Source organism: Hetaerina americana, unplaced genomic scaffold (assembly GCF_022747635.1).
Source record: "Hetaerina americana unplaced genomic scaffold, ioHetAmer1.1.p SCAF_12, whole genome shotgun sequence".
Classification (NCBI taxonomy): Eukaryota; Metazoa; Arthropoda; class Insecta; order Odonata; family Calopterygidae; genus Hetaerina; species Hetaerina americana.
The window spans coordinates 31,926,859-31,952,003 of record NW_027286292.1 but is presented as its reverse complement, the minus strand read 5'-3'; the positions used below and the strand labels follow the sequence as shown (position 1 = coordinate 31,952,003).

General features: G+C 39.9%; 1 protein-coding gene across 1 annotated transcript; it reads left to right on the top strand.

Annotated features, from left to right (window-relative positions):
* The first annotated feature begins 1,454 nt into the window (after positions 1-1,454).
* LOC139685831 (procathepsin L-like) lies at positions 1,455-23,337 on the top strand. Its single transcript, XM_071582948.1, has 7 exons — positions 1,455-1,559; positions 1,639-1,788; positions 3,441-3,545; positions 3,648-3,781; positions 7,190-7,322; positions 22,789-22,949; positions 23,139-23,337. Exons 1-7 carry the CDS (start codon positions 1,455-1,457, stop codon positions 23,335-23,337), a joined length of 987 nt encoding a protein of 328 aa, XP_071439049.1.
* The last annotated feature ends 1,808 nt before the right edge of the window (positions 23,338-25,145 follow it).

The following is a 25,145-nucleotide window of genomic DNA, read 5'->3' as shown; positions in this document are numbered from 1 at the left end:
TCAGAAATTTTGGCAACATCCGCGATTATGAAATCTGCCGGAATCTGTCATGATTTCGACGTTATGTTGTCATACTTCGCGCCTTTCCTCAATATGCTGTCACTCGTATCAAGATCAAAACAATTTATTTTAAATTATTAGTCAGTTGACGATCGTCAGAATTTTTTTGTCTAACGTCAAACGCAAATTCCGAATGTTTTCAAAAATTTTACCTCCTTCTCACCCCCCCCCCCCACCCCCTCGCCCCTGCAAGACGATCTAGGCCAAAACGAGGACGAGAACTTCGTCTCTCTACCATGCGATCCTTAAATTTGACTTGTTCTCAAAGTCACATCTGTCCTTACTAAGGGCGAGGACAGGGTTGCATGCCACTTCCGGGCAAGCCATTAAGCCTTGCGTTTCTCGGGTAGGGAGGAGAGAATATATCATTGAGGGAGATTCTGGTTCAAAGTGAGTGACGAAATACAAGGTGGTGGAAGGAGGCTAATGGGCTAGCCGACACTGGAATTAAACATAGTCACCCTTAATCTTTTACCCCAGGCGATCACCTTAAGGTCAATCGGCCATGACTCAGTGCCTTATCGATTGATTTATCATTTGCTTATCATTGTAAATATAAGCAGGTGCACATCCTTAACTCAAATTTCCCCAAACTTTTAAGATATAATTGCGAAGGGACCCTTGGGTATTTAACACTATACATTTTTATTAAATTTAGCAGCTATTGAATATCGAGATAATTGATTGCATGGTGAAATTGTGGAGTAGGGTGAATTAATCTATACCGTAAGATAATGTACGAGTGGCCAGCGACGAGTAAATATTTCAGTTGCTCGGGTTATGGTCATACGGAATTCAAACCAAGAGGTCAAGTTCTTGCCCTACGAATTCCTTGGATTTCTCCATAACATTCATAAACACGTATCGAATGTTTTTCTTCGGTCGCCTTTTTGTACAGTTAGCGGTCTACAAAGGAAAAACAATCAGACTACAATGCCTGGGACAAGCCTCCGATCATCAAATGTTGAGGAAGCCCGCAAGGGCATTAATCGCCAGGCTTTCTCCGCCAGAGCGAACGGCCGTGGCGCAGTGAATGATTTTCAACTCTGAAGGACATCAGCAGAGGTGTCGTATTTCGGAAAAAAACTAAGAGTTTGGATTAAAACTTGCTCCATAATTCATTTTGATCCGATTACACCCCGACAGATAGATGACAGTCGTTAAACCTCGCGGCATCATGTCAACGTATTTATTCTCATTTCTTATGAGCGAAAAAATTTCTTCGGGCAATGATTCCTATGTCAGCAATAAGAATCCCTGAGCTTTGCGTTTCAGTTAGCTGACTAAGTATCTCTAAGGAAGTGAGGTGGATCATTCACCTCTATCGCAAAGGTCTTGGGGAGTCGCATTCGGTAAACCCACGTTCATGAATGCATCTGTGCTAGATCTTTAGCATGAATTTCATTTCCATTGTGATAATTGTATTTTCCACTTATGGCACGTTTATTAATCTGTATAGTTATGGAGAGACTCTGGATGAGCGATGGGAAAAATATAAGGTAACTGACGAACTGTTCCTTTGGCATAGTTCTTCTACTTTTAAGTTGCTTACTGTTTACTAATTTTAGCGGTTTACAGGAAAATTTCAATAAAACGTATCTAGCTGGATTAGAACAGATACGAAGAAAACTTTGGGAGGCTAATTTTCTTATCATCCAAAGGCACAACAAAGAGGCTGAAGATGGTCATCATACGTTTACCTTAAAGACGAATAATCTCTCCGACTTGGTATGTATCTCAAACACTTTAATTTTTTCACTATCCCACATTCCCGTTTAATTCGAACGATGATCATGGAGAGTAGCTTAAAATAATTGGGGTAATAATAATTTTGAACTACATTCCTTATATTTTTGCCCATCTCTATGTTGTGAGTTGAATGCTATAGTATGTCTCCATTTCCTTAGAATTTCCACCACCACCCTTTATTTCAGTTAATTTACATCCCTCGATCTATTTTGAATTTCATTATAATCCATAATTTTTCAGTAAATCTTAAATAAAAATGCGTTGTGTGTATTTTGCTCGCAGTTAAGCTTCCTGCACGTAAACATTTCTCTTTTCCAAAAACCCATTCCTCGTCGGCCATCATAGATTTGTTTCTAATTCGATTCCATAGATTCTTATTTTAGTTTTATCAAATTAATATCTCTAGCTCTTTTTTTTCTTATTTTCGTCCACACCTCTGATCAGTTGATTTGTTAGCCGCAAACTGCTGTGGAAATGGTTTCATTTGATGTATATTTACCCAACAATGGATTTCTGTTGCGTTCTCGTTTATATCCAACGGCTATTTTTACCAAGTTACTTGGTATTCTTTTTTTTCTGGGCGTACCTGCGCGCTTCGCGGGAGGTCAACATTTAAGTTCATTGGCTTTGATTTCTAAAAGCGAACTAAGGCCCTGAAACAATAGCTCTACACTTTAATGGCTCCTTTACTACTAGTTTTCTCACTACTAGTAGTAGTCACAGTCGTTATTTTCTAAAATACTAGGTCTGTCCCAAACGTAGCTGGACTGAGTCGCTCCAAGAACAAATATTGCCTGAATTGATACATTAACTCATAAGCCTTCAAATTAGAACCCTTGTGCGTCCTCCCACCGCTACCAGCGGATTCACCACGCCTCGTATGCCTTCTGGAAGGTGGCGCCCAGAATGCTGCTAAGCGTCTTCGTCACGGTCTGTTATAACGCTTCCACCTAGCCGTGGTGACGTCTTTTCAGCACGGATTTGAGACGGGGGAAGAGAAAGAAGCCTGGTGGGGCATTGCTTACAAATTTTTGATCCACACTCAAATGATCAAGTTTTTCTTGGCAGATCCGCTTGTGAGTTTCCTTTTGTTCGTCCGAGAGGACTTCGCACACACGTTTTTCATGCCCATGTTTTCAGTCACAACTCGATACACATCACTTTTAGGAATGCCATATTCATCGGAAGTCATGCAAACACTTAATCTGCGATCCCTGCCCAACATATCCTTCACTCAGGCGAGATTTTCGTCACTTTTTGAGGTCGAAAGGCGTCCTGAACGTTCGGAGCCTTCAACATCGTTTCTACCATCCCGAAACAACTTATGCCACTCAAAAACACCCAATCTACGCAAAGGGTTATCACCATTAGCTACCTTGAGCATGTCATGAGTGTCTTCCCCGGTTTTACCCTGTTTCACGCAAAATTTGATGGTGTAGCGCTGGTCCAATAAATGGTTCATGACGGAGCGTGACGAGTTCATGTTATTGAGGTTTCGCAAACGAACGATCCGCACTCCGAAAAGGCTGTGAGCCAACCCTCTAATTGGTAATAAACCCTCTTCAATTGGTAAGACTCGGGCTATCCAGATCCAAAAGGTGGATTTTTAAGTGGTTCTGTCTTTTCTGCAGTCACTCCGGCAATATATGAGGAGGATGGTCCGTTTAAGACGTAGCCGTAGAAGAAAAGTGGGAGATGAAATGCTGGGAGCTGCCCATGCCGATACCCCCGAGAGGGTATGTTCTCGACGCTAAATGGCCTTAGGTACAAAGAATAATCGGCCAGATATTCAGTTTTGGGGACCGTGATGAGAAGGATTGTTGTCTCATTGTGAACAGGTTGACTGGAGAGAAAAGGGATTCTCTACGCCACCCTGGAATCAAGGGTTGTGCGGGTCGTGCTACGCATTCAGTATTGCTGCTGGAATACAAGGACAAATTATGAAAGAAACGGGAAGACTTCAAATGCTAAGGTAAGGACTTGCATGGACTCATTGGCTTTCTCCCTCCAGCAGGGGAATAGAAACGGTATTGGGCTGACAACTTCGGGGTATTGCAAATTTCGAAAAGAAATATTACAATACGTATGTTACTTGAGACTCTAAAAGGGAGGTATGAAATTCTATCTATTCTGTGAGTAGACAGTGTACCTGCGATTGGTGGATTGGGGCGTAGGCTCTGAAAATAACTGAATCGGACCTAAAAACAGTTTGCAATATAATAATAAATTTCAATTAATATTTTCATTTCCGCTAAAATAGGCGACCTCTTATATTCCCATCCATTTTGCGTCTCCAGACAAAATATGCACTTTGGAGGATCCGATTGGCAAGTAGCTATTCTCATGGCCTCCATGATGAGGGTAAAGAAAGAAATTTGCACTTCCACATAAAGATTTAACATTTCACGGCCATGTTTTAGATGCTGCGCATCATCATTAGGTGAAATTTTCTTGCAAAGTTTCTTTCTTTACCCTCATCTTGAAGGCATTTCAAAAAGTTAAACCTGAAACTGTGATGTTTATGGTCTCCAATAAAACGGTCCGCCACCAATTTCGACGACAGGAGGGTTTTTTAAAAAAATATTGCCACTAAGGTGCCGAAAGTATAATTAAATTATCAGCAAGCATTAAGTACTACTTAATGACAGCTAATATCTAATTATTCTTCAGCCGCGGTGATCAGATCGTTTTAGGGTCAGTTTAATTACGTAGATTAGCCGATAAGGACTGGTAATAAGATAAGAAGAACCAAGCCGTTGAAACACCAAAGAAAGACTATACTGTCATCACTCCGATTGGAATTTCCAAATTCCAGAGTACCAGTAACTTTAATTCATTTACGAATTTGATTACCAGTGGCTGTGAAAGAGCGCATTTTTTCCATATTTTAGTAGAGCTTGAGTGTAGTTCACAGTACGGAGATGGTGCCTTAAACTACATTTTTATGTTGACAAAGAAGTACTCATTTTCATAAATTTAACTCGTGAACCATCCCCAAAAATTTAACTTATTCAGCTTAAATGAAGTATTGGCAGTAGTAGTAGTAGTATTTAGGGGAGGCGACCGACATCTGAGCTCATTTGCGCCATTAGGGATGGGCAGGAAAGGATGAAGGGTGCAGAGAAACCCGACGTCGGCATTAGCCTACTCTTTACGAAAGGCGCCAAGGGGTCCGCATCTTAACGTCCCATCCGACGGACGGCGTACTCACTCAAAGTGCCCTCCACAAAGCACCTCAAGTAGGGATCGAGATACCACTGAAAAATATTCAACACCGCCGGGATTTGAACCCGGGCCCTCTGTGTGGGAAGCAAGTACGATGGCCACCGCACCATCTCGATTCCCATTAAGTATTGGCATGACCAAAATTTAACAAGACTAAAGCGATTGTAAACATTATGGCTTTAATCACTACGGAGAAACCTTTTAGAGAGAAGCACAAAATATAAAGTATCTCACCCAATATGATTTAAATATTGGTGGCTGCACAGCCACATTCCCCAGAGAGAGACTAAAATTCTGGTTAGGAAGCAGGGGAAAGGAGAAATGGTAAAGGGGAAAGAGTGGGGAGGAGGGTTGAAGAAATCGGCGGCGGGCTGGGGAGCGAGATGAGGAGTGGAAAATTGTTCAATACCATATTTTCAGCTCTAACAAATAAAGAATATAAGGTATATTTCATAAATTTCTAATAGGTCAGGCAGTTTACTGAAATATATACGTTTATTAGAGCCGGTTCATTGCGCTTTCTTCTACACAAATTAGTCAATCAATTCCCCTAAAAAACAATACATTTCATAGATTCATACCACCGAATGCCATGTTTCCCGACGAAAGGCTCCTTTCAATTTGATTCTGCCGAGGAATTCACGACTGAAAGTAATATTTTTATGCCAAGGTTATTACTTGCTCAAGCTTCGCCTTCGCTTACTGTTTGGTTCCACAATGTGTTTGACTTAACAAAACTATGGCCTTTAGTTTGAATATGGTGAGACGCAAACCTTCGTCTTATATTTCTAACATATAGTAGTTTGTAAGCATGCATGTGCAGTGTGAGTATTCTGTGCCGCTTGTGTTCTTAAAACGTACATAAAAAGCGTCCTCGGCACGAGTCGAATGCTTTTATTTATTTCGTACCAGAACACCATAAGATATACCCATTTAGAGCAAATTGATGAGGGTTAAGTAATTTCAAAATTAAATCCCTCCGTTGGTTTTCACTACACAACGCATGCGTCATTTATTCAGCATAAGGTCTTTTACCTTACTTCTATGCTAAGTCACTGCAAAATAGTAAAAAAGTTGGAAATAAAACTAATGAGGTAGCGAAAATTAATTATTAAAACATTGGGCAATCCCTCGGCTTAAAGTCAAATGTAAGAATACTTACAAATAATGCGTAAAAAAGCACAGTTATCAACCCTAATGTCGGTTTGATAGGTGAAGGAGAGCTCACCCAATACTAAGGAAAAAGGCGAGTTAGCGTCACACATCAGGAGAGGGGGCCAGTTCCTTTCCCCGTGCCACCTATGCTTTCGCAGTAAGTTTTGGTACCCAAAAAATCACACAGCTTGGTTGAAGTTAAGGGTGCCCAGAAACGTGTCCGGAAGTTGAACCCACAGAAGTCCAATTCCTCAGCCACCAACTCAGTTCATCATTCCAGCACTCTACCCCTAGACTACTGTGTTCCCCAAATAGTAGGTACGTAAGTGTACCTAAAATACGTATATTCTTAAATATATTCCTACGTGGATTTATAATATAATTTTAAGGACCCTTCAAGGCTTTGGCCAAGGGTAACATTACGAGTCGAATATCAAAATGCTCTCTTCGGCATGGGCGAATACTGAGGGTGGTGGTAAACTAATTGAGAAGGGAAACTGCCTCCACATGATACTTTTAAACTTTAATAAACTGGCTTGGTGGACGACCGTATGACTGTCAACCTGCACGTTACCATGGTATAATCTCAATTTCTGTTTGGCTTTTGAAAAGGTATGAAGTGAGAATGAATTAAGAATATGGAGCAAAATGTGGTCCAATTTTCCCGGTTGTTTTCTGTTTCCGAGCTCATTTTTGGGGCAATGGAGGCCATTCATACGACCATCTTTGAGTTCGATTTTGCATGATTTGTCAATTTGTATCTAAAATAAAGACGCTCCCCTGGCAAGAATAATTTTCCCGTAAGATCGAGTGTGTCCTAAAGTTAGAAATATTTTTTAAGACTGAACGAAAACATTTTAATGGGGTTTCGCGATTAAAACTCCGTCGTTGTGCACATCAACTAATCGATCAGTGTTAAATGGAAAGATGTAGTAATAATAGCTTTTCCAAAATGTTTAATTCCCTTTTATTCTAAATAAATCATTTTCTTGCCCAACAGTGCTCAGCAGTTGGTGGATTGCAGTACCACTGAAGGAAACAGGGGATGCATGGGAGGTTCCTTAAGAAATACCATGAACTACGTGAAAAAATATGGTTTAATGGGGGCAAAAGAATATCCGTACAAAGCTAAGGTGAGTACTTTTAAATTGCCAGCACTAAATTTAGAATGTAGCTTTGTGAAAACGCGTGGCGAAAAACTCGAGAACTCCTTCCCTTCGATTATTCGCATAAATATTTCCCGGCTTATAAGAGAAGGCTGAGTGGACTAGTGACTCATAAAAATATAAGTTACGCGCGTGCGATACTCAGCTTTTGAGAAAAAATTTATATCTCGTTTGAGTTCAATACAATCTCAATAAAATCTTTCACTGTGTTCGCCATATGATGTTGCAATATCTCATTGAAAAAACAAAATGGCGAATGTTCACATTTAGTTAGCCGAATCTAAAACAAGGCATTTCTACATTATATATTATTTTCCCATGCACCCTTGTTACTGTTAAAACTTGTGAGTGTCGATTATGCAAATAAATGAAGGACATCAATGTTCTCTGAACTTGATCTCTTCAATTACATCTACATCAATACCCTGCGAGCCCCCAAAAAGGTGTGTGGCAGGGGGTGCAGCACCAGGAGGAAAGGGTAAGGGATGAGGGGGTTACGGTTTCGAATGGATAGGGAAAGGTGGGGGGAACCTGCAAAAAAAATATATAAATATACTAGTATAGCTATGCGCAGTCGCTACCTTGTAGGTTAATACTTATTATGTCGAGCCAACTAGTGGGAGATTTCGATTACAAGCATTCTGGTCTCTTATTGTTCTTGGAAAAAATGACCATTTAAACCTGTCAGTCTTGCAGTCTATCTCTCTAATCTTATATTCGTGATCCCTCAGCCCGTAATACGTTTGGGTTCGTATTATGTTCTTGATGTCATCGGAGAAGGACCCATCTTTAAATATTTTTAATAAGTTTAATCTATATTGTAAACGCCGCTGTTTAAGGGAATCCCAGCCTAAATTTTCTAGCAAAGTAGTTACGCTACTGCGTTAGTCATAACAATTTTTGACAAATCCAGCCCCCCTCCGCTGAATTCGATCTAATTCCGAAATCAAATTTATCTCTTGAGGATCACATATACTGGCAGCATACTCTAGGAGGGGCCTGACTAGGGCAAGAAAACATCGTTCCGACACTTTTTCGTCACATTTACCCAGCACTCTTTTTACAAATCCCTATATTTTATTATCACGACCGCATATTTCTCATATGTGCTTTCCCCAGGACAGATCGTGAGTAATTGTTACACCCAAGTATTTAAAGGAATCTACCCTCGCGATTTCTGTTTGTTTCACTTTGTAACTAAATGGGAGGGAATTAATCTTTTCCCAAAAATGTATTTCTACGCATTTTTTCAAATTTAATTCCAATTACCATGTATCGCACCAAGTCTGAATTGCATTTAGGTCGTGAGCTAACGCGACTCGGTCTTCGCGACTTTGAATGTCCTCATAAATCACCACATCGTCAGCAAAAAGACGGAGCCTGCCATTAACTACGGTACTGAGGTCATTTATGTATAAGAAACAAGATGGGGCCTATGACACTTCCCTGTGGTACAACCGACGTGGCCTTGACACCCTTTGCCGTCTTAGTGATTCCCGTACTTCAGAGTTGTACCAACGGGGTTTCTCATTCTCTCTTATATATTTACTAGGTATGAATCTCTGTATTGCTGAACGTGTTATTGCAAGAAAATTATTCCAGGTATCCTCGACACTCCTGGTTTTGCTTAATTCGTCAAATCTAAGAAGTGAACAGTTAACTCACATTTTAAGCCATCATAGGCAGCTTTATTGAATAAATAAATTTTTCTCTTATGTTTGTTAACTTTTTCGACGCTTGGGGGAAATTTAGCGTCTACAGCCCTGTGATCACTGATGCCATCAATAACTGCTACATTTAAGACCTTTTCGGGTATATTAGTAGCTGATAGATGAAGAATGTTCTTTCCCCTTGTTGGTGAAGATACTATTGATGTAGGGAATTTGAGGTGAACGTCAATAAGAGGGACTCGCATAAATCCTTGTCTTTACCTCCATTTATAAAACTGTACGAATCCCAATCTACTATGGGAACATTAAAATCGCCACCGATTATTAATCTATGCTTATTGTTGTGGGATGTAAAGACTTTTATCTGCCTTTCTAGATCTAGTATTGAGTTAACGCCAGCATGGGGTGGTCTATAATACGCACAGACATATATTCTTTTCGCACTGGGTATTTTTACTGAGCACCAGACACTTTCTATACAGCTATCAGGAAATAACTCTGCTCTACTGACGCTAAAGTTTTTAACCGCGATAAACACTCCTCCTCCGGCTCTATTCTGTCTATCGTATCTATAAACTGTGAAGGACTTGGGAAATATTTCGCTGTCTGCGATATCATCTGTTAACTAACTTTCAGTTCCTATAATTATATCTGACTCTGTGCTATGAATGAGGTGGTGAAATTCCGGTAACTTATTTTTTAAACTTCGCCAGTTAACTACTACTACGGAAATTATTTCTTCGTCTAGAACCTTCTTTGTGTTCGTTGCGGTCTGCTTTCTGGTGATGCTATTTATAAGTCTTTTGGGTGTCTTAATACAAGATCGGTCTATATTCTGATAAGCGATTCTTTCTTTTGTCTCATTAGCACTGTACGTACTTCGAGAAATCTCTTTAGGCAACCTATTATTGTGAGACCCACTAATTGACCTACACTTTATAATATCGTTATCAGGGAAATTTATCTTTAAATTTAAATTTACTTCACTACCTAACCTACGCATTTGCCTAAAAAATATCTACAGTGCTCAAAGATCCTATGAGCCACCCGAACCGACATCTCAGGGATGTAGTGGACCTCAGAGCGGTTCAAGGGAGCGCGACAAGACCCGAGCGCCGGTCTCAAGTCCACAAACTCGGCCCCCATGTCCCGACAGAATTTCGTCAGCCTTTCGTTTAGAGACTCAATACGACTCCAAACGTAAGCACCGCAGTCAGTCCGCGGGACAATGCTGCATATGGACAACCGTAAGTCCACACCAGATGCCTCCCGCAAACGATCCACTTCGGATTTTAGGTCCCTAAAGGCGCCCAAAATCCTTTTGGATCCGTACCTGGAAGCATCATTGGTGCCGACATGGGCTACCAAGCGCAGCATGGAGCAATTCGTGCCCCGGACCGCCGCCCTTGCTGCAGCCGTGGCATTAGGAATTAACCCCCCTGGCATACAGTAGGAGGTAACCCTCTGGTTCGTCGCGTCCCTATCCGACCTCTCCCGCAATGGGCCCACCAACCGCCGAACGTTGGAACTCCCTAGCAATAAAATTCCCCCCCTCCCAGCGCGACTACCCCTAGGGATGGACGACGTCGAGGATCGGGGTGCGCTCTCGGTTGCGCAAACAGGCGTCTCGACGCTGTACTCGGACGGCGCCGCGAAGCCGTTGCTGACAGGGATGGGGGCGGCCTCCACCTCTCCACCTCCACCACCTCTGCCGGAATCGACCTCGCCGCTGCTCCACGCCTCTTGGTCGCCGCCTTCCACTCCTCCGGCCGAGGGGAAGGGGTCGCTAAGAATTTGATTCACGAAGTTAAGGTAGTTGAACAGAATATCTAACACAAGAAAAATACGCTAAAAATAATATGCAAGGGTAAAGGCAACTGGAACAACGATGTTACTGTAACAACAAAACGCGAAGACGTTACTATGTAAGGAAAATTGATAATGTAATAATTTAAGAGACTCAAACGGAATAAATACTAAAGTAGATATAAGTAAAATAGTTATCTAATATAAGGACTACAATACAATTACTGGAGCAAACGATCAACTATCACGGCAAAAAAGCTAAATTCGCGGAAACAATCATCTTTGTAATAGTATAGCTAACGATAAAGCTAAACACTTTATGTTACAAGAACGAAATTAAATGAGGTTATTTAGAATATATGTGTGTGTATATACATATATATATATATATATATATATATATATATATATATATATATATATATATACATATATAAATATGCACTAATTATCACTACTCTTAATATATAGCTAGGAATAAGCGGCTATTCTAGATGCGTCGCAAGGGGTTCTGCAGGTAGCGGCGGAACAGGTCCAGTGAGGCTCGTCCTTTCCCTCCAAGAGTCAGACGAAGAATGAATGAATTACGAGTACTTCATCTTTGACGAGATAGTTAAAATAAACGAAAATTAATGCCCCATAATATTGTAATCCTAAATTATTGCTACTAAAATTCTGAAATTTTAGCATCTGAACCTCAGCCACAGTTTTATGACTTTCAAGTAATAATTAGTGAATGAAATGTAAAAATAATGTGACTCACTGTACTATTGGAGTGAAATAGTATCATGAATCACGCGGAAAGCAATAGATCCCCGCCCGGCCGCACGCCGGTTCAATAAAGATACCTGCGTTTATAAATCATACCTCCTACGTTTATTGTAAGGTACTTTAACAAAAATACATGTAGGTGTCAAGAACTTATTCACCAGCATCTTGACAATATGCTCAAATATTCTTCCATAGAGATAGGATATATGCATTGATACAGGAAACATATCCAATGCCTAAATAGCTGAAGACAAAAGATTTCCTTGAGGAGCTGTTGATCATCTCGAGAAGTCGCCAGGTAACAGCGATTTCATCCTGTTGTTATCCCGACGTCGATGTTAAAAATTCGCGACATTACTTTTTTTGTATGATTACATGTAGATGACTTCAAATTCTTTGGTGGAGGTAACTATTACAAATATTGATTCGAAGCATTCAGAAAGTAAACAACCCGCGGGGATGCATCTGCATCAAAAGTTCCGCCGCAAAGAAGTACTGAGTTCGACGGAAAAGACTCTTAAGAGTTATCCTACTTGACAACGTGAAAAATATTTCCGCCTAGGTGTGAATGGCACGACACGGTGTGACGGAAATTTTTTGCCGCGAGAAACGAAAATCATGATTGTTCTCAATCAGCTCGTCGAACACCGAACTAAATATTTACTACCTTCTTAGAAAATAGTCATGGTGTCACATACTTTTGAAACAAACATCAATGCCGAATTATTTACGTCTAATTTGGATTCATGGAATTATTTTCTAGGAACGATCGTTAGATTTCACCATCCAACTTATTCACACACTGTGGGGGAATTAGAGATAAAGTTTTCGTAGGATGAAATTTTCTACAGACATTTTCCCCATGATAAATATACTGTGTTGGCCAGTCAAAATTATTATTTAAGTATTGGCCCAGGAATTTAATAGAATATCGCACTTTTGCTGAATTTTATCAGTAAGCTGGAGATAGGAGGAGATCTCTCAGTGCGGAATTGAAAATATATTGACTTTCTATCTTTGGGGAAAGAGATTGCTGTATACTAATGAAAAATTTTTTTAAAGGGATTATTAGTACATTTTTTTCATTTAGCCAGATCTCTTGATCTCTCCAGACATAAATGCCATCTGTTTAAGGTTGGGATTGTTAATGTAGGTGTAATCAGTGGGATAATTTATTTAAATAAATAGTAAGCCAAGTGAACCCTTTGAGGGATACCACGTTGTGTTGCAGATTTGCCATGTGCTTAGATGTTATCACTGATTTGAGAGCATTTGATCATTTTTCCCCCATTGTAAGGACAGAGGTGGTTCAATTTAAGGAATTACGATCTATAAATGTATTTTTAATACAAGTATCTCACGGTCAGCGCTGTCAAAAGCCTTGAAAAGGTCGTAGAACACACCCAATTGGGTTATGCTGTCATTTAACGTTTATTCTATTAAGTTTTAACTACTTCAAAGCTCAAAAGAGGCTGTTAATGTTGACTCAGCTTTCTCGAATCCATATTCAGTAGCTTGTGAGTATTACGTTAGGTCATGGCCCGCTTGTAAAAGATTTTCTCAAATATTTTTGAAAACATAGATACTGCTGAGACGACCGAAATTTATTTGGGTCAAATGGTAAGTTTTTTAAGAACTGGACTACCATATGCTGATCTTAAATAGCACGGAAAGAAGCCTTCACATAGCGATTAGCTAATTATATTGGCTAAGAGAGAGGCAATGTGTTGAATTGAGCTTTAAAATGACATACATGGTTCGTCCGGAAAATAAGTGTACTGATTTTTTCCCGCCGCTCCAGGCGCGCCCAGCACCGCTCTGACGGGCTGCGATTGGAGGGGGGTATGTTGGAAAGCGACGCTGAAAAAGGCAGTCGGCTCTGAGCTGTGGTGTAGTGAGGAGCTCTGTTAACGCGAACCTCCACGCTCGACCCACGTCACGGAACGCGATGCCGAAGTTTTTGGAGCAGCGTTATTCCATCAAATTTGCGGTAAAGCTTGGGAAATCGTCTACCGAAACTGTCGGTATGACTAACCAGGCTTACGGGGAGTCAGCCATGTCCAGAAACATGATCTTTCGGTGGCACAAGATGTTCGTGGAGGGCAGAGAAGAGGTCGAAGACGAACCACGGCCTGGACGCCCGCCCATCAACGACACTCACCGACGAAAATGTGCGAAAAGTTCGCGATGTACTGAACTCTGATCGTCGTCTTAGTGTTCGGATGATAGCAGAGCAGTGTAATGTGCCAAAAACAATAGTGCACGAGATTATTAGGGAGCAATTACAGATGCGAAAAATTTGTGCAAAGTTGGTGCCGAAAGTGCTCAGTGATGATCAAAGACCCAATCGTTTGGAAATCGCGACACAACTTGCGGATCACTGCAAAAATGATCCACATTTTTTAGAGAACGTTGTTTCGGGTGACGAGACGTGGATCTTTGAGTACGACCCGGAGTCGAAGAGACAAAGTGCGGAGTGGCACACTCCATCATCACCCCGTCAAAAGAAAGCTCGCATGAGCAAATCTCGGATCAAGGCGATGCTCATTGTCTTTTTTGACAAAAGGGGAGTCGTCCACTACGAATTTGTACCTGAACGACAAACTGTAAATGCTGCATTTTACGTCCAAGTGCTCGACAGGCTTCGAAAACGAGTCACCCGCGTCCGGCCAGCGATCAAAAACATCTGGCGGCTGCATCACGACAATGCGCCGTCTCACACCGCGCTTGTCGTGTCGGACTTCTTGGCCAAGCACGGCGTGGCAACGCTGCCACACCCGCCCTACAGCCCGGACTTGGCACCACCGGACTTCTTTCTGTTCCCGAAGATAAAGAGGAGTTTGAAAGGAACGCGATACGGGACTTTGGACGCCGTCAAAGAGGCCGTGACGACGTGTCTTCGAGAGGTTCCCGATGATGCCTTCGCGGGAGCGTTCCAGGAATGGGAACGCCGCTGGAACAAGTGTATGGACTCACAAGGGTCCTATTTTGAGGAATATTAGCTTAAGATATGTAAAAGTGTAATAAATTTTTTTTCCTGAGCTCAGTACACTTATTTTCCGGACGAACCCTGTACACAGGAAATCCATCTGCAGGGTTATTCTGAAATCCAAAGCAATACTTGGCGTTGGCAAATCGTAAGGTTTGTCCAACAGCAAAGTTACGGCTTACTAGGACCCTGAGTATCTGGGACCTTTTCTTCGGCCTTTGAGCCTAACGTCAGTTTCATTGAGACATACGAGAGCTAGTTTTCGCATAGTTCGTTAAAATTACTTTCAGAACCACTACCAATGGCATAACGTGGAAATTGTTGAAATTATCGAAATACAAGAAGAATAAACAGCTCGGAAGAGACAGAAAGACAATGCGTAGTTAAAAATACCAAGGGAACCAAATAAATAAAAATAAAGAGACTCGGCTTTGGACATTCATCAACAATGATACAGTATCAAAGTTTTCGCTTAGTTACAAATTCCAAGATATTGATTCTGTAATAGTTTTACTTTAATTTCTTACTAGCGCCAGCGGTAATCAATGCATTTACGTGTCTTTTTCATGGAAACTACAAAAAGATCTAACAGCGTGAGTGACCGTAGGATCAATTTGACAATATGTGTGGCCACAAATATTTCGCCAGTGGACGATTTTAGGTAGCAAGCAAAATAATATCAGAGAGGCAATGGCAAGATTTTGAGGAACACTTGTTATGGTAAACGCCATGCTAAAATATTGAACAGAAGGAAAAGGCAAGACACCCGCAATGGGCCGTAATTTTTTTCGTTGAAGGCGTTCGTGGAAGTAAAGCGCAGACTTTTTTTTAAATTTACTGTAGAAAAAGCGCATTTTAATATTTTCAATTTTTTTCCGTATTTTTTCCGATATTAAATTCAAGCGTAATCTATTCCCTCACACATATATGTATGTGCCACTTATATGGATTGGTAAAACATCCCGGCTCCATAAAAGCTCGACAAGTTCAATCGAATGTCATGGTTATGTTGACTGTTTTTTTCGATGTAAAGTGAGTTGTGCATCACGAATACCTACCTCAAGATCAGATGGTGAACTATGAGTACTACCTGGGGGTTATGAGACGCCTAAGAGAGAGAATCAGGTGAAAACGGCCCGAACTTAAGAGGAGCGGCTTGTGATTTTTTCACCGCTACAAAACGCTGACTCATTCATCTCTCGGAATTCGTGAGTTTTTAGCCAAAAGCAAGACCGCTGTTCACCCACTGTGACCTCTATGACCCACCATAATCACTAGACCTGGCCCCATGTGACTTTTATCTGCTCCCAAAACTAAAACCCCCGCTCAAAGGAAAAAGATTTACTACCAATCCAGAGAAAGAGTAAAATTCGGCGGAGGAGCTTATGAGCATTCCGGAAGAAGCGTCCAGGACTGTTTCAAAAAGTGGGATAAGAGTATACGTTGGAATAATAATATATACGTTCACCGATGAGATGAGAGGAAGATACTACTTTTAAGCCTACACCTCGCTTCTCACACAGGCCTAGTTTATCGACTGCCAACAGTTGTCCTAATCTACAAAAAATTGACGTGTCTTTTGCATGGTGACGCCAATTGAGGATCAAGCAGAAAACTATTCCAAATTGTGGACCTAATAGCAGAAGAATTTTTGTCCTTGGATGGGAACCTTGATACAGAGCTCTTAAAATAGTTTTATTTCAGAAGGGATTTATTCAGACTTCTTGTTTCTTCAGTAGTAGCTTCAGGGGAGGCGACTGACGGCTGAGGGATCGTTTGTACCATCAGGGATGGATGAGAAAGGAGGAAAGGCGGAGAGACACCAGACGTCGGCATAAGCCTAGTCAACGAAAGGCGCCAAGGGGTCCGCAGTTTAACGTCCCATCCGACGTGCTCACTCAAAATGCTCTCCACAAAGCACCCCAAGTAGGGATTGGGATACCATTGAAAAAATCTGCCGTCTCCAGGGGTCGAACCCGGACGGGAAGCCAGTGCGCTAGCCACCGCATTATATCGATCTCCAATCGCAGCTTAGTCGACTTATAAATACGCAACGGAACATATAATGACTTTGTACGCGTAGTTCAAGAGTACGCATGCATTCTCGGTCTATTAAATATCCCTTACAAAATTCAGGTCCATAATCACCGCCTCTGTATGCTCCCTCACATTCTTAGGTCTAGTTCTTGTGGTAAGACCTACCAGCCCGAATTAGGAAGTGAATTTGGGAGCATCCTGAATCTCAAGCTAGCAAAAATGGAATCACCCGTGCATGCCTACGCCAATAAAATCACGGTTATTCTTCAGCCGCCAATCACCTATACCGGTGCCGTTATGATACACCGCGAGATTATTTCCTCAAGTGTAACAACTACCGCGCGTCTGTTGCGCATTATTGGTTTCCGAGCAACTCCGCGAGGAAATGCAGTTTTACAGGTCTAAGAAAAAATTAACTTCAGCGAGTGTGAAATAATTTATTTTATCTTGTTTCATATATTAGAAAAAATATCTCTTATACTGTGATTTGGGATTTATTTGCATGAAATACGGTTGATGTCGTGATTATAGTCGACTTCGGCAGCAGTCCATCTCACTAGAAGGCTTGGTGGCGCCAAAAAAAACTCATAGCCACCTGGGAAATACCGTTTCTCCTTTTTCACAAGTAATATCTTAAATAACTGATTGTCCAGTCAAGTAGACGCTAAATATAATGAGTGGCTCACTTGCTTATTTCGAGGGATGGGACAATGCGTGGAAAAAAATTGGTAAGGAAAAAATATATGCGGCGCTAAGTGTCCCAATTCTCATTTTACTGGGACAATGAGTAGAGTTCAAAATGTTACCATTTTTCCTACGGGCCGAATGGAGCCCATCATATGGGACATCAAATAGAGACTCTTTGGCACCTTTTTTATGCATAGGCTAATGATAATGTTTCTATCCAACCTCCTCCCTCATTTCCTGAAAATCGTCTACCAAAAAACCCACATATGGTGCAAATCACCTCAGTTGTGAATCACCTTCTGCATGGGTAGCTTGCATTTACTTTGATGCACATGCATCTGGATTGAAATCAAGACAACATACGAAATTTATGGCTACGTGATCTTGTGGACTGGATACTCCTCATTGCAATTAACAAGAAAGGTAAATGTGCACTTCAAGGGGGCTAACACTGGCTCATCCATGGGAATTATTTTCTTCATCTCCTTAGCTGGACCTGTGTTTTTTTAGTTTTTCATTTTCAGACTAACATTAAGCAATATAGGTAAATACAGAATGTAGAAATAACATTAATGGTGCAAATACCCTTAGCTCTCAGTCACTTCTCTTCAAAACTATGAGACACAGATTTATCAAGTTATAAGAAACTGGTAGCAAAAACAAGGCATTAAATTTAACTTTCCAGATCTACCAACAAAATTGATCAAGTGATCCCTGACGGAACTACTAATCAAATGATTAGTGGATCTGTCACGGATTTTATAGGGTCAGGTGTTTGCGATATATATAAGATGATTATATAATAATTAAAAGATAAGAAGATTATATAATGATTTGGAGGTTCAAATAATTTGAAAACACTCTTAATCTCTAGAAAATTGGTGGGAAAATAATAGGAATAGGTCTTCTATATGACAGTATTTGATCCGAATTCTGAGAAAAAACTTCAAAATATAATTTGAGAGAATAGGCTCATTCATATTTTCTTATTACTTCACTTGAGAAATCAATGTTTTAGCAGCACATTTGATTATGCATTTTAGTTTGATTTTGCTTTTAAAATCTTTGTTTAAAATCTTCTTAATAATTGCATTTGGAGTAAGAGGATGAATCCTATCAGCAGCATACCAACTCATTTCTATTGCTTTGAAGTCATGTGCCCTATCTCCAAGCATTCCCAGTTTCCCCATCACATTATCCAACTGGTGAACATTTTTCAGCTTTCAATTAATTCAAAAAAGTATTTTTTCATCTTACAGCAGAGCAAGTTCAGGTTCCTGAATCCAGATACAACATAGAGTGGAGTAGGGTAGTAAAAATGTTTTTGGGAACTTCCCTGTTATAAGTGGCAGACGTGACATAATGTGGACATTAATAAGCTTTTCAAAGAATAGATGAGTAGTGGGAAAGAAATACAATGAGCAGTTATTGGCTGGAAATCATGAATTTATTTCATCAGGAAAAATTAGGAAACTATCTCTGTTATCTTAAAGAAAGTTATGGTAATGAAAACTAAGTCAGTCAAAGTCACTCCAAAATCAATTAACTCCAGAAATTATATAAGAAATACTACATTACAAACCACATGGATAATGAGAGCAGTATCACATAGAATAAAGAGATCTCGAGGTATAACAAAAAACTTATATGAGGTGCACACGGATTAAATTTTTCAAGAAACTGTGGGAGATGTCGCAACAAGTCATCCACTAAATGTGCATTACAATGCAACAATTTTAGAGAGTAAAAATCATTTGCCATGACTAGGATTCGAACCCAAATCCCTTGGTTGAACAAGAGTAAATATAGTTTCTGTTAGCTAAGATTGCGTGAAGTTAGTTAGTTCATTGTTTAAGGTTTTGGCATTCACTTTTTCAAATTTACTTCAACAGAATGAAGAAAATCCATGCACATGGTGTTTATTTCAATGGTTTGTGAGAATTTTTCTCATAATTTTTGAAATTCCTTTCAAAATACTTTTGATTGGGTCACTATATTTGGGCCACAGGAAAAGGAACTGGCCCCCCTACCTTAATGCGTGAATTTCACTTGCCGTCGGGCTTAGTCCTGGGTGAACTCTACCTTTACCTACGAAAATGACCTTATGGTTGATTACTGCATTAATGGCTTTTCTATGGTGTGATGACATGATGTTCACAACATGACTAGGCTTTATCAAATCAAATACCTGCATAAAATTTAATGTAGCTCATCAATGCCGTTAGCTTTGAGAGCTTTAATATGAGGAGGCGAAGAGGTGAATGACCAATAAAATTTCCTAGTCAATCATTACCCTCTCTTTCTCTACCTTATCCTAACACAAGGATGGCATTTTCTTCCACCGCATATTCTTGATAGGTTGAAATGGCCAGGTTAACAAAATAAATCTTGATACATCTAATATTTATTGAGACCCCTGAAAGTTATTGGGGCCATGGTCTGATACCATTCCAATGGGGCCCCACCTAACTTATTAGTGACCCACTACCACCCTTTTAAGGGAGCGAGTGGATATTATGATGGAGGAGGAGCCAAAATGGGAAAATGAGTTTTTGCATTCAAGTTTCTTGGCATTGAAGATAATTCCACAATACAGCAAAACAAAATGCATACCATCAGATGGAAATGGATGCCATCAGATGATACGGGGCAGAATTAATATTTGCCTCACAGACCCTGGTTGGAACCCTGCTGGTGTCCTGTGGTGGGGTCTTTGGGGACTGGTTCAGCCCAGAAGCATCAGAAAAACACAGACACTGTCAACTTTCATGTATCAATACTTTTAGATTTTATACAACAGAATGATGCCAGAGCTGTAGGGCTTACTGATAAAAAGAACTCAAGGGGGTAAGCTGTAGTGGATCTCCAATTTTTCCTTCTTGAGGAACTCCTCAATTGCGAGGCAGTACAACTTTGTTCGGCTTTTGATGCCATGCAATTATTCATGCTCAATTAATATTAAATATTGACTTGAAAGACCTTGATGGATCTTAAAAATCATGATCTTGATGATGATGACCTCATTTAAATAGTCTAAAATTGGTTCCATTGCTTAAAATGCTCCAAAATTTCAACCGTGCATGCTAGAGGGAGGGTTAGTGCACACCAACTACTTGTAAGTATCACCCTCAAAGTTTCAAGAAGTGCACTTGACAGATGCTGGTAAATTCCTAATATACATACAAGCAGACCCCTAAAACTGTTTGCTACATGAATAACCAAAATCTTCATTTTTTATTTTAACATGATCAAAAAATACTCTCCAACATATGTTGTCAACTTGCAAGATAACTAAGTTTTAGTTGAATGAAATTGTCCATAGAAAATTTTTCTATCACTTGGCTCTGATGCCCATGTAGCTGACTAACTGTTATGACTACACCATTTTAGTAGCCCAGGCTGACTAATTTATTTCTACTATTCTATTGTTCTATAGTTTTGTTCAAATGTTGAAACATTCCAAAATGTATGAGTTGCACTCACATTCTTGGAACATTTAAATCTTATTTCGATCTGTAGCAATGGGGAACAATAGCAAGCTGAGTACTTATAGCTGATGCCATCTGTTGCCTCATCGATAAAGAGGTAACAGATGCAGTTGATCTCTTAACCCATAGCACTCAAGAACACATTTGAAACAATGTACAAGGTTTGTATAAAAAGTATCAGTAACAGTTTTTTGCTGACATGTGTATGAAGTGCTGAATTCAGACCATCAGTTAAGTGTGTGCATGATCATAGATAATATTGGCATTGATAAGATGACACTGCACACTATTATCACTGAAAATTTGGTAATGCGAAAGATTTGCACTAAACTTGTACCCAAGGTCTTGATGAACAACTAAAAGCAGAGTCTAATGTTTGCTTTCAAAGACCGTCTGCAATGGCATTGTGATGATTCCCAAACCCTTTTACAGTCCCAACTTTGCACCATCAGATTATTTCCTATTCCCAAAAGTGAAATCCTTCCTCAAAGAACACCACTATTGGACACTAAGTGCCGTCAAAGAAGCTTGCAAGTGTACCCTTAAGAACCTTCTGGAATCCGCCTACCAGGGAGCCTATGTGGTGTGAAAAAGGCACTGGCAAAATTGTGTTGATGTTCAAGGGATGACCTTTGAAGAATTTTGCAGAATTGTAGCAATAATTGAAATGTCTATTTTTCAGAAACTTTTCCCGATACTTTTAATACAAGCCATGTATTTAATCATTTTGGAAAAAATTTGATGCTTTGGAAATGAGGTCCATTCTGTAGGTGTCCATTTTATATTATGAACATATATCAAAATTAGAGCCGTCAACTAGTTGCCTCTTCAAATATGCTAATATCCTGTCATGATCTTGAAAATTTAGTTCCTGATGTACAATATATACCATGCATTGTCTATCTTTCTCATATTTGAACAATAAACGCGGCCAACAAAAGAGTTTTCTCATTTCTAAGGAAGCAGTCAGCAGGTAAGTTTTTGTTTTGAAACTTATAAGTAAAAACCTTATCAGAAATTTTTATCTCTTTTGACATGCCATGCAAATCAGGTGTAGGAGACCCCATTCCTTACAATAACCATTTTCTTGTAAGCATCACATTGACCATAAAACTTACAGAAAATTTAAAGAATGAATTTCTGAATACATATAGTCTCACTAATAGAGGTCACATTCATAATTGCCGATAACTTCACATAATGCAAGTAAAACTCTAGAATATATTACTGACATTAAATCATAGCACAAGTATAAATACATGAACAGGGGGAAAAAGCAAATATTAGCTAAACCTCAAAAACAACAGACCAGAAAGCAAAAAACCTAATGTAGTTAAGAGATATTTTCATAATTAAATGTTACAAGTGGTAAGGATGTTCTTTCGTGGTGTTGTCACCTTATAAAAAAATTAGATAAGATGGTAAAAAAACAGTGCAGCAATTAGGTAATGGTGAGTTGATCTCTTACATTGCTTCTACAATCATTTTCTAGGTGTTAGCTAGGAGGTAAGCATAATATGAAAGAAACAATGTATTTATTTACGACAAAATAATACCTTCCAAAAGAGTGGAAAAGCAGTTGAAAGGGAGTCAGTTAAACCATTAGGTTTGTAGAAGTACTGTGGGTTGTCATTTTTTCCTCCCTAGCTTTAACACTTTGCCTTCATGTTGAAGGCCTACCCTTTTAATAAGGAAGGATAAGCTCCTTACTTTATTGCCCGAGATTCTCCGAAGTTCAGCACATACTGACGGTATTAGATATAAAAATGGCTGTAGTACATGTGTGGATCACTCAGAACTGAAGTCTGATTTATATCAGGATGAGTATATGAATGGGGCATATTAAAAGGTCATCATTTTCAATTAATCTGTTTTCACTGATAAAATATTTAGCAAAATGGTATAGAGGTTATAGTGCTCCATGCCCTTAAACATGTTCGGAAGTATCCAATTATGAAATTTAACTTACTATTTTATCCATCTAGGGATCTAAGTGCCAATACAAGGCAGACAAAGTTATTTCAAACATAACTGACTGGAATGCTATTCCAGCAAGGGATGAGAAAGCTCTGCAAGTAGCAGTGGCCACAATGGGCCCTGTAGCTGTATCTATAGATGCAAGTCTGCAAACATTTCAACTCTATAGGTAAGTAGTTTTTAAGTTCTGATAATCATCTGGTACCATCTCTCTATATTTTATGAGATATTTGAAAACAGAGATCCAAGAAAACATGATGTTAAATAATGGATGCATGTGCATTGGAATATTGTCTTCATAGCTGTTCACTCCCTCAAAAATTGCATAATAAATTACAACTTGTTTCTCTTTCTACAGCAGCGGAATATATGATGATCCAAAGTGTTCTTCAAGCCATGTTAATCATGCAATGCTTGTGGTTGGCTATGATAAGGATGCATGGATACTGAAGAATTGGTGGGGAAAGTCATGGGGTGAAAAAGGCTTCATGCGCATAGCAAAACATAAGAACAGATGTGGCATTGCTAATTATGCCGTTTATGCCAATCTTAACTGATACTATTATATTAGCTTAGAACACATTTTCAGGACCTATTTATCCTTCATTCTCTGAAGTAGGAAAGAGCATGAGTACATCAGCAAAGTTACCTGTATTATTGAAGGGCTTCTTACAAATTTATGTTACCAGATGGTGGCAGCTGTAAAAAAAGTGTTGTTATGATCTCCATTCCTATTCATTTTAGAGGAGACAGCTCCATTTACTCCCTAATCCAGGGCAGACTGCTTGCTCAGAGAATATATTTTTGTGTGTGCTGCAAATCAAACCTTCACAATTAAACACAATCCAAAAAGAATATTGTAATTAAATCTTTTTCAGGCAGACCTTCATTTACCCATTAATGTGGCAAAAAATACTGTTGCCAATCATAATATTTTTCTCACAAATCACAGTGAAAAAAAAAAAAAAATATATATATATATATATATATATATATATATATATATATATATATATATATATATATATATATTTTGTTTTTAAGGTAATCTACCGGTTAAGGTAGGTTTTTGGATGGACACAACTACCAAACAAACATTTTATTATTCCTAACAAAACCAAAAATCCATCATCCTACTCTATATCAGGTCCCTCTTCATCTCTGAGTACTTTCTTCATCCCTTCATCCCGTCCAACATCCCTATCCTGTTCCTTCCCTTTCCTCGTTTGCCCAACATTCTCCCCTCTATCACAGTCTTCAACATCCCACTGCCGGTCAACACCCCCTTCATCCACTTTTCCTGCCTCCATAGGATTTCTCCCAACAAACCCCTCTCTTCGCCCACCATACCAAGTACTTCCTCATTTGTTTTCTTCTCTGTCCATTTTACCTTCTCCATTCTTCTCCACACCCACATTTCAAAAGCCTCCAATCTACATCTATCCTCCTGCTTCAATGACCACGTTTCCGCACCGTACATAGCTACGCTCCATATCAAAGTTTTTACGAGTCTTTTCTTAACATCCTTACTCAACGTCCCTGCCATCAACTCCCTCCTCCTCGTGAAAGCCTCTTTGCCTAGCGCAATTCTTTGCCTTACGTCCCTACTACTTTGACCGTGTTGGTCCAAAACACTACCGAGATACGTAAACTGTTCTACCTGCTCTAGTTTTTGCCCTCCTACTTTAATGTTAAGCTTAGCCTTTTTCTTTCTAGAAAATCGCATAAGCTTTGTTTTATTAATATTGATTCTCATCCCATACCTGTCGCACTGAATTTCCAATTCACTCAGCAATGCTTGCAGCCCCTTGGCTGACTGACAAACTAAAGCTTAGTCATCAGCAAACCTAACTGATTTTACGAATTCCCCGCCCACCTTCATTCCTACCTCCAGTTCTTCCCATGCCTCTTTAATCATTTCCTCTGCATACAGGTTGAACAGCAACAGTGATAATGGGCAACCCTGCCTTACACCTCTACCTAACACTGCCCAACCGGACTCCCCGTTACCCACTCGCACCTGAGCAGTCTGACACATGTACAGGTTGCGGATTAGCCTCCTTTCACTGCAATCTATTCCTATTTTCTGCAGAATACTCATTAGTTTTTCCCTATTCACTCTATCAAACGCTTTTTCGAAATCTACGAAAAAGGCAAATACCTCCTGGTTGTGTTCTATATTCCTCTTGATTAATAATCTCATTACTGCAATGGCATCACGCGTACCTCTCCCCTTCCTAAACCCAAACTGATCATCCCGGAGGCGGAAGCCTTGCCTCCCCCGCTGCCGGGCACGACACACGGCCAATTGGGCCGAGCCCCGTAGTTGCCAGGACTCAAAATATCTGTATAGTCCATCATGTTT

What these genes read in the sequence shown, in the direction of transcription:
- LOC139685831 (XM_071582948.1), top strand. Translation starts at nt 1,455, where the DNA reads ATGAATTTCATTTCCATTGTGATAATTGTATTTTCCACTTATGGCACG. An exon ending in AGCGATGGGAAAAATATAAG is followed by an intron (nt 1,560 to 1,638) that starts GTAACTGACGAA and finishes AGCGGTTTACAG; the next exon opens with GAAAATTTCAATAAAACGTA. An exon ending in CAAACATTTCAACTCTATAG is followed by an intron (nt 22,950 to 23,138) that starts GTAAGTAGTTTT and finishes CTCTTTCTACAG; the next exon opens with CAGCGGAATATATGATGATC.